Raw genomic sequence first — 10,946 nt, forward strand, 5'->3', positions numbered from 1 at the left:
TCACGTTTCTTATGTTGTCTGTTACCTGATGAGGTAGGTGGTAGTATTTGTTTCCTGACTGGTCTTTTTGGAATCATAATTCAGACATAAGGTATAAGAAAGTTTCTTTTTTTCTGACTTGTATACAGTGTTTTAGAGTGCTCTAAAGAAGAACTTGCTTGCCCTGGAAATTATGTACCTTCTTATTTGCTTTTAGTTTTCAGTCTTTGTTGGAAATATTGACCAAGGTCTCCATGCTCAGTAAAAAATGTAAAAGGTTCACTTTGAAGAACGGAGCTTACTTTAATAGGAAGAATGGCTTTTTTTGTCACCAGTTAGTTTGAAAACAGCTTTTTGAAATTCTACCCAATTTAGTTTTTGATTAGTAACAACACTGTAGGCAGAGTACTCTTGGAGTATCTGTCGTGCTGCAGTTCATATGTTGTCAGGTGTGGGATTAGTCCGTGGCAAAGATTTCTTTTTGTACTATGTTGTCGCACAGTATTGTGAAGATGGTGCTAAACTAATACAAGCAATAGTGCTGGGTGGGGCATTTAATTGGTGAGAATTTCACTTTATGCACAGGTGTTTGTCCCTGTGCGTATGTAAAGGTAGTATTACAGTTTTTTGCTGAAGCATTGGAAGTGATAAGACTGTGATCACTTCAAGGCTTCTCAGGTGTAGTTTCCCCACATAAGCAAATGTAAAGAACCACTGCTGAGGAAGATCTTGTACTGGTCATTCCTACAGGGTACATCTGTTCCTTATTGTAAGGTGACTGTAACAAGCAAGTCTCATTATTTGAGTCATTATGTGCTGGATTTACATAGCCAGTTCCCTAAATCCTTGTAAAATCTCACCAATAAGCACTCAAGAACTGCTTGGATTTCTTTGTATCATCTTGCATGTTATGTGCAGTTCCTAAGCTGTATAGGCTATTCCAAAGGAAATAAATTAGCGTGGTGGAATTAAAGTTGCTTTTGCTGGTGAAAGTTGCACTTTCCAATTGTACTGTTACTGGCTGTGGTCTCTAGGATTCAGTTATCCTTTCTATTTTACTTCAGAGTTTCTTTCAGGGAGTACAACCCTTGTTTTCACAAAGTCTTTGCTGCAGAAGCGACACGAGCACCGGGCTGCCTTCTACCCTTGACTTAGCTAGATCCACATTTTGTGCCAAATCCATCTGCTTGGTGACTAACTTGAGAGCCTCAACATTGCCACCCTTAGAGTTCATGTAGACCACTCCAAGGGCAAATCTATCATCGTAATGCAATGTTGTGTGTGTGTTTTGTGCAAGAGGCCATAAAGCTCTTGTAGTGAGTATTTCCACACACCTGACAAGCATCTAAAATGGATGCCACTACATTGCTTACAGCTGTGCATACAAACAACCCAACAGAACTATGGCACCAGTTCACCTGAGCAGCTCTGAGACTTCAGCACAGATTCACATGCAACCTTTTCAAAATTTTATGTTGATTGTGATTAATTTTGCTTCCCCAATATCTTCAGCTCAGGATAATATGTATGTTCACCTATAATAATTTCTGCCTTTAACAATCCTAAAGTTCTCTATTTACTTTTTTTTCTGCAAACAGTTACTTCTGATTGAAATATCAAATCATTTGACATTTAAAGGTCATAATAAAATCTTATAAAATTAGCATAGGTTATAAATGAAAATATGCTTCTTGTTAGCAAGTGCATTTATTTCTGTTGTGAAATACATTAACTTCCAGTTAGACAAATATCAAAATTCCAAGGTATCAAAATGGCCAAGTCTGATCAGCTGCTTCTTATAGTCTATAGCACCTCCCAGTGTCCATTAACACGTTTAAAAGCAAGCAAGCGAGCAAGCCAGCTTACCAAAAATGGAAGGTAGGGCGTGTATGCTATTAAAGGTCAAAGTACTAATGCTAGGAAACTCCTTCAAAAAAACCCACAGGTAATGAAGATTTTCAAAAAGTGTTTTGATTGAAGTGATGGAGATGAGTGGTGTTTGTTACTCCCTGTTGAAGTTATTGTGGTTACAAATGCTATGAAATGGTCATGTTTTCTGTGGTTTTGTTTATAGTTTTGCGTTGATCTATCAATGTTCTGACTGTGCTTCATTTTGAAAGATTGCATCCTGAAGGAAAATGTCAGTGTTTTTAACAGGATATCTAGGCTTTTTAATCATTTCATCCTGGTTTTGCATTGTCAGATTCCCACTATAACTTTAAAAGAGCAAATGCTCAGTTGGAATAAATTGGCACAGCTTTGCTGATGTTAACTGGGATTTACAAGTCTGATCCTCTGATTCAGCCTGTTTAGAATATTGAAGTTGTCTGTTGATAAACTGTGCAGGTACTATTCATGTCATAGGCACTGTGCGAATACTGTAAAAAAAAAAAAAAAAGAAAAAAATTCCGTAACAATTTAATCCCCGTCTTATTCTTTGTTTCAAAAGCTAAATAATAGTCCAGAGAGTGTATTGATTGCATTGGTATTTTATTGCTTTTCCGGTGTGTTTTCATGAATTTGTGGGCCACATCTGTGAATATCCACTTCCAACTTTTCAGCACCAATTGTTACAAAGAATTTTTTCCATTTGTATAAATGATGTCATGTGTTATGAAAGTTTTAAAGTGTGACAATTCAGTGCTATGATTGTTAACCTCTATTATGTTATTGCCATAGGAATTTTCACTGTTAACTTTTTTAAATAATGTTTCTAAATTACATAGACCAGAAGGCTAACTTGACCTTTCTGTCAGCTCATATCCAGAATTAAAAATTAAAAATAAAGTCAAAGGTCAAAAAAGACAATTGAAATACAGTTGCCAAATATAGTCATAGGCAGTCAATTATGCAATGAAAGCAGTGTGCCACCCAAGAAGAGTAACAGCCTTCATTTGCCTAAACTTATTCTGTTTTGATGAGGAAAGTGTTCCAAAATATACTGCTAGGTGATACATCTTGTAGTGTAGAACAGTAAAATTATATGCTTTAGGATATCTTGGTCTTCCTGAGCTTTAAGGAAGATGAAGGGGAAAAGCAGCTTTGTTCTGTACTCCAGGATCCTAGAAATCTAAAACAAATCACTTTCAGATACCTCCCTTCACAGCTTCCAGCTTTCTGTATTGTTTGAGTATCTGGATTTTGGGTTTGTTTTGCAAGACTGACTGTATAAGGAATTATATTTTTGAACAAATTCTATTTGCCTGTATTGAAAATTGCTTCCTTAAGATTCATCTGAGCTCTGTTTTTCTGTCTAGTTACTGACTTCGGTTACTTTAGTTAATATTCTGTTAGACAATTAAGAATAAAAATATTTAATGTCTATAACATTAAAACAGAATTCTTTTGTAGGTTTGGAAGTTTTTTCACTAATAATTTTTAAAGATTTTACTCAGAGTTGAATAATTATTTTTCATAGAGGCACAGAGAGCTTGAAGAATTTTCCCAAAGTCTGTAAGCAAATTGCTTAAAAGTTTGGATTAGCCTCAAGTCTCTTGAGTCTCAGGTCAGGGCCACTTCAGCACATTTTCTTCAGGATGGAGCAATAACATGCCCAGTGATACAATACTGAATTTTTCATACATTCAGAAATTGTAAACAATGTGGGGGGAAAAGCTGTGGGGAAGAAGGGGCTGCAATTTATCACTTTAAATGTACCTTGTAACTGCTCCTGCACTCGGCTGCTAAACTTGATTGATGGTTCCATAAAAATGTAACATGACTCATTTCTGATAAATCTCCATATTGAGAGATTCAGAAAAAATGCCAAGTCACAGCTGAATTACAAAGGTGTATCGAGGTCAAATGTATCAGTTTAAGCATGATGTGTATAGAGTCAGCTTAGATGTTTTTCACTGCTCATACCCCGGTTTTAAAGCACACGCAGGCAGATGTAGCCCTGTTGGTGTATATTGGCTTGTGAAGCCGCTGCTGAGCACAGAGGTTTGGTTCTCCCCTCACAGAGCTTATGCAATTGCTTTGTGTTCAGGGCGAGAAGAAAGTGAATATAAACTGCCACCGTTCTGACTTGACACATGTTTTTCAGCTGGTAAATACCACAGAATAGACAAGGTGATGAAGATTCAGGAGGTAAATTGAGAACTGATAAACAGTTTTAATTGTGTTTTGTGGCACCCCTGTCATACTGTGGCAGTTGAGCACTGATCTGGACACTGATACGTGACATACGAAGAATCTTGCTGCAGTAGTTCAAGGCTTTACTCCCTCCTTTCTCCTCACTTCCCCCAAAGGGTACTATTATTGAAATAGTCAATTGAAGCTGTAAGACGGGTGTAACTCAGCTGCTTCTGTTATCTGCATCTTTGCTAAAACCCATCTTCATCAGCAGTTGATGGTGAAAAGCTGGGATTTGTGATAAGATGCAGGCTAAGATACAGGCATCGAATCTCTTCTGCTGGTTGAAACTTGAGGGGTGGTATCTACCACCAGTGCTAGACAAAGAGATAGAGAGGGAGCAGGGAAATCTGTTACATTTAGATCTGATTAATTGCTAGGGGAGACAAAGTCACCCCTGGCACTGGAGGTTAAGTTTTGAGAGGATACACATATTGCCATGCAAATTAAATCTCTTTCTGTTATAATTGAAAAGATTAGCAGAGTACTAATGTGAAACAAAAGCACTTTCACATCAGTGAAGGTTTGTCTTCTTCTGATACCAACATTGTTGATTGAATCAACAACCTCTTGAAAAATCAAGAACGCAGTTGCAAAGACAAACCGGTTGGTTGGAATGCACATAACCGTTAGCTGAATTTGGTACGTCAATATCTTCCTTGAAATACCCATTTCCAGATACTGAATATTCTTGCTCCTCTATGTAATATGTATTTAAGCACCAGAAATAAAATGTATACAGGGGCACAGCATACAAAGTCCAACATTTGTTTTACTCTACGAAGCATATATAAAATGCTATTGGAAATAATTTTGATTTCTAAGCAAGTTTGAATATTTAAACACTAAGATGCATATAAAAGTATTTTGTCATTAGTTAGGGGTTAGGTTTGAGCAAAACTGAGTTAGAGTTCATTTAATAATGCTGAAAACTATGACACGTTGGATTTTGATCAAGATAGAAGTAGTTTTCCAAGATAAAAATTTTAATAAAGATTTCAGCCATTTTGTGCCAAGGTCTCACTAGACTATCTTTTCTTTTTTTACTTTATTTGGTTGGCTTTATCCACTGAAAAGAAGAGGAAATAGGCACTTTCTGGGTTTAGAGCACACATGGAATATGATAGGATCAGACATCTTAGGATTCAGGTTCCGGGAAGGCTTTTTTAGTAACTAAGAGACCCTTTGAAGTCTTTAAAATGAGATTCCAAAGGCAACAGAGCGTGGAAAGTCCTAAAGCATCATCCAGTCGTAGTTGTAAATCCTCTTGGATAGAGTCAAAATAAGCTCTGAATTTTGCTGCCTTTTTCTGAACAAAATAAAAGAAAATCTGGGAAAATTAATAAACACAAACTGAAATGAAAGAAGGAGTAAGAAGTAATAAGGAGAGATTTATTTTCTACCTAAGACAAAGTTAACAAATTGCCATATTATCTCTAACATTTGTTCAGTCACTCTCACTTTTTTACCATCATGAATTCAAAAAAATCTGTTTTGTGTGCCCACTTAGATTATTCTACATGAACAAGGTACAAAATTTATTTTCTAATAAAATGTATGTAGTTTAGGCTTAGACAAGGTATAATAAGTAATTGCCAAAGAGAAAAATTTTTATGAATAATGATAGATTTTTCTGGGTGACCTCATCTCTTGGCTGCTTCCTAATTCTTGCTTTAGTTTTTCTGTGTGTGACTGTCAGTTCTCACTCTGCTTTTTAGTTTTCACAATGAAAGCAAAGCTGTCAGGTGCAAAGTGATTTCCTCTGCTTAGTGGAGATCACTGTCCTCTGATTTGCTTAGTTTACTCTTGAGTTATCACCTTTATGTCCACCAGAAGGCTCTACTGCTTTCTGAAACGTGCAGAGAATAATATTCTTCGGGTACCTAACAAACTCATCACGGTTGTAAACAGGATTCAGCGATTTGCTTTCACTGAAACAGTACGCACGTTTTTCTTGGACTAAGCAGAAGTGAATGATAAATACAGACTAAATGCAATTGATGAGTGAGGATTTGATTCAATATTTAATTTTGTCATGGAATTTCAACCCACATACATTTAATACAGTGGATTTTGAATTAAAATCTTAGGAAATTTTAACACTTTTGTTATTTTTGCTGTTACTTTCCTAGGATGTGAATATGTATTTTATTATTGAACTTACTAGAGAATTTTGAAATATGAAGACTCTAATTCCTTACTGTCTTGGCATTTATAGTCTTAACCGATGGGAGAAGCTCTGTGAATTTTGACACTTGCCAGAGTTATGACGAAGTTATTCTACAGATATTTCTCAATGTGAAGATTGCTCTTCACAATTCAGGGGCTGAAAACAAGTAGTTGACTGTCTGCAAAACTGTTAATGCAGCTTCCTTTATGAAGCTGTTATAATAGTTAAAAATATGAATTTTTTATTGTTTTCATTTTATTTGCACATGGTAGTGATTCAAAAGGGAAAAAGATTCCTTTTATTTATTATGTAAGTGGAAAATTAGGATAAAATAAGAAGATACTTCTCAGAGCAACACTTTTTGTACCCATTGATTAATTTGGCTGCAACTGTTCTGGGATTCCGTCCTGAGAAACAGGTCTGATTTGCCTTTTACTAACTTTCAGAACAGGAAATCACAGAACAAGAGTATTCGAGCACCCAGATTAATACATCTTTGTAATGTGTATGATTTTAAAATTATGCTTTTCAAAAACCCTGAATAAAAATAGCCTGTTTACTCTTCTAATGTTAAAAATTTTGCTTAGGGAAAGTGTATTGGTCCAGATAGGAATTTTTGGGTGCTTTGTTTTGGTTTTTTCCCCTCATATCATCTTATTTTCTTTATGGGTATTTTAGTATAGAGCCATAAACACATCTTCAAAAAGGCTTCTTACATATTCTGTTGAATAGAGGGTATGACAAAAAAAGGTTTTCACAATAGTAATATTTTTTAGTTTCTCAGAAAATCCAGGTTATCAGCATTCACATTTTTCCAGTCCTCTTTGTCTATATTTCCCTATTCTACTTGTCCAACAAAACCATTTGGATATTATTTCCTAGTATACAATAGATTAATTACAGCATTTCAACTTAAGATGGTGGGAGAGTTCCCACATACTTTAAATTTAGCGGAGAGAGTTCATCGCAGTGCACATTGGTTACCACATAGACCATTCAAGTATTGATTGTTTTTTCTACTGATACTCATTACATTTACCAGAAAAAGAATTCAGGTTTTTTTTTTTTTTTTCACTGCAACATAAATGTAAGGGTTTAACGACTCAAGGTTGCCTTTCTGTAACTTGTAATAATTACCATCACTAAATATCCATAAATTGTTCAGAAAAGTACAGGAATATGGTTTGCCTTTAGCACAAGATGATCTGATATTCTCTAATGGTTTCACTATAGAACGTTTCAGGGTGTCATTAGTGTGCTTCAGCAGCATGGGATCCTGCAGACAATTGGGAACCTTTACTTGAATTTGAAATAATGCTAAATTACTAAGTTTTACTTAAGCAGTGTGGAACTAAAAAAGGCAAATTAATATAATTATTCAGCTCTATATGCTGTCATAATCTCTTTAAAGTGTGTGTAAATAACAGAAAAAAATGGGTACAATGGGTATTCACTTATCTGCAAAAATGTAGAAGAAAATATTTCAACAGTCAGTAACAGTTTTCCCCGGTGATTATTATAGGAGCAACATTTCAGTTTGAAACAAGCTCTATGGATCTCTATTGTAGCAATACCCTCCTGAAACTCAATGGGAGTCTTCTTGAATATGGACCAAATAATTTATTTGGCTGCTGGCCATGTGTTGTCTTTCAGAGGAATATGGTTGTTCACTACGTAATAGTGGAGGAGGAAAGGAGACATATGGAAACAAATTTTAAAAGAAACAGTAACATTAGTCAATGAAGTTTTAACCATGCAAGTTGCTAAGCACTTAATGCAGTCAAAGTCAAGAAATAAATAAATTATGAAGCCCACTAGCCAGGCACGTAGCATGCAAATGTGCTGTTCTTATAGAAAATAAGCAGTCAACTTCCGTTGAAAGCTGAGTCACAGTAACAGTTCTTGAAGTTTGATTTATTGATTTTTTTGTTGTTGTTGTTGATGCTGATATAAAAAGCACGCTAACATGTAGAACCTACATTACAACTATATTTAATAGCACCATTGGAAATATATGTGTCCTTTCAGTTGACTATAAACACTAGACCAGCATGTCTCTGGCCTCTTTTCCTTATACTTTTGTTTTGAAATATGCAATATAATCCTGCGTATTTTCCTGTTGTATCTTAATAAAGTAACATCTTTTGAAGTAGATGACATATTTCTCTGAATAAACAATGTATTTGTAATAACATGAATGTGAAAGTGGCAAAAATAGTGACTGTAAAAGTGATGCCGTCAAGTGTAAATGGAAGATATATAGGTAATTGTGTGAAAAATACAGATTAGTATGACAATTCTTTTGCAGTTCAAAAATGGTATTTGCTACAGTTTTGCAAAATATAATATGTCCATTCTCTGTAGATGAGTCATGTTTTTGGAAGAAAGGGGAGAGAATATTTTTTCAGCATCATGATCATTGTAATAATGAACTACAGAAACTATAATAGATTTTGTTCCTGGCTTGGCAAACTATCTAAAAGATTTTGCAAGAGAGTTTACATAATTCTTTCCATTGAACTTTCTAGTATTGCATATGTTTTAATTGTTAACCCAAACACACCAAACTTTTAGGTAGTTTGTGGACTACATAAATGTGGTTTAATGTTTCATAAGTATTTTATGAGCAGAACTTGTGGTTATACATTTTCATACTTACAACCTTAATTCACTTGTTAAAATAGGCTCTCTGTTTGCTAATAGTTACCAGCTGTAACTAATACATTAGCAGATCTACAATGTAGTATTTAAAATGATGCATTTCAAAATCAATAACAAATGTCCTGCTATAGGATTAATTGGAAAACTTGTCTTATACAATGGTCAGTATACTATACAAAATCCTTTTGAAATTACTATAAATCAAGGAATAGGAACAATGACGTGTAAATTTCTAAAAACTTAGAATTAGGAAAAGCAAAAATATTACTTACTGTAGTTGTTGTTTGCTTCTCTTGTCCCTTTTACTTTGCCTCGCTTATCAATCCTCATATACCACTGAGTTCGACAGAAAAGTCTTCTCACTCTTACATCCCCCCCTTCCATATAATCATAGCTTCTGGTATGTCGCTCAGGGCTGGAACAGTTCACATTTGTAGCCATTTGCTCTGGAGTCATGTCATTGCAAGCTAAAGATATAGTGCCCATTAGAAAGATAATGTAAAAGTATGATCTGTAGAGCAAAATTGGCAGGATCCATGTCAGTATCCATTTGTGCATTATAGTGCAGTGTTCGGGGTGTTCATGAACAACATAATGAAAATTAAATCTCAAGTAGACTGTTGCTCTTAGGTCACCGACCTGCCTTCTGTCTTTACGAGTTACAGATTCATTTAAATGAGATTGCTCCCTCTTCTAGAATTCTGATCGTTATTCCTTAATAGTTAATGGCGAAATAGAAGAGCTTCTTAAATATCTCTTCAGTCAGAATATCCTTTAAAGACACAAGTTATAAAAACCTTTGTTGTCGTGACCTTCTGTACTACTTGAATTTGCTGCTTGCACTGAAAGTAAAAGATCTGTGAGAAAAGGTGCATGTATAAGTCTTTATGCTCAATTGTTACAAACGTGCAAGGATACATTATGCTACTGAAAAGTACTATACATAAATGTATGACATTTAAAAATATGCATTTATATACACAATAGATATCTCTCACACAACTTTTTACATAAACAGACATTTAAACTGATTGTAAACATAGTCCTATCTTCAGTTTTAATTCCTTCCAAAAAATCCCTTATTGATTCAGTTGAACTACTTTCTCATGCATGGTAAAATTCTGCTGATTACTTTGTACCTATATATTCACTGTTAGCACAATCTATCAGATAAGTTTTGTCTAGTTCAAATTTCAAAACAGACCTCTTATTCTTAGCCCTGTATTTATATTCCTATCCTTTTCAGTTATTAACAGAAATAGTTTTCTTAATATTTTTTAGCATCTAGCATATACAAATGAAGATAAAAGTTATTAGCTATTACAATCTGTTGAATGTTTTTGTAAAGGACAGAACTTACTTGTTCCTGTTGACAAGAGCTGGATACCCAAGTATTCCATTTCTGTTGTCTGCTTTTTGCAACATGAGACACTCTACTGTAGCTACAAACTTTCTCAGCTCAGAAAGACTCCACCAGAATTATAATTGTTTCCATAAATCAACACGCTGGAGAGATGGTGTGTATGTGCTTATGCGTGCGCGTGCATGTGTGTGTTGAGCCTGTTGTTCAGTCCTTTTCGATAAATACCTTTGCTGACCTCACTTGGAAGCAATTAGAATTTAACCAGTCAGCTGTCAGTTGAATGCACGAACAAAAATAAAAGGAGACTTGCATTGTATCGTGTCCAATGGTCATCAGAGGGAGCTATGTACATAGCTTATACTTTAAATCTCCAAGAATCTACTTTCTAAAAACATATATTCTGCAGTGTGGGGGTAAAATTGCTTCGCATGCTAGCTAGTGTTTCTGTGCTTTGATTTAGGTATTTTTCTGTCCTTAAAAAATTCCTCCCCCTCTCTTTTGTACTCACACGCTTATCTCAGTTTGCTTTCAAATCTATTCTGCAGTTTGGTGGATTCATAGTCTGCTTAGTGCCTTTCTGATGGATATGTGAAACGTGTGGGTCCATTATGTACCGTGGAGAAGGGTGTGCTGTGGCCA

General features: G+C 35.1%; 1 protein-coding gene across 1 annotated transcript in view; it reads right to left on the reverse strand.

Moving 5' to 3' along the window:
• The window catches only part of FGF7 (fibroblast growth factor 7), a 30,482-nt gene extending 20,980 nt beyond the window's left edge, over positions 1-9,502 (reverse strand). The window contains exon 1 of the mRNA XM_074156263.1: positions 9,217-9,502. Within this exon, the coding sequence (XP_074012364.1) occupies positions 9,217-9,502 (286 nt within the window). The remainder of the gene's footprint in view (positions 1-9,216) is intronic.
• Between the last annotated feature and the right edge of the window lie 1,444 nt (positions 9,503-10,946).

This window comes from Numenius arquata, chromosome 11, assembly GCF_964106895.1.
Source record: "Numenius arquata chromosome 11, bNumArq3.hap1.1, whole genome shotgun sequence".
NCBI classification, from domain to species: domain Eukaryota; kingdom Metazoa; phylum Chordata; class Aves; order Charadriiformes; family Scolopacidae; genus Numenius; species Numenius arquata.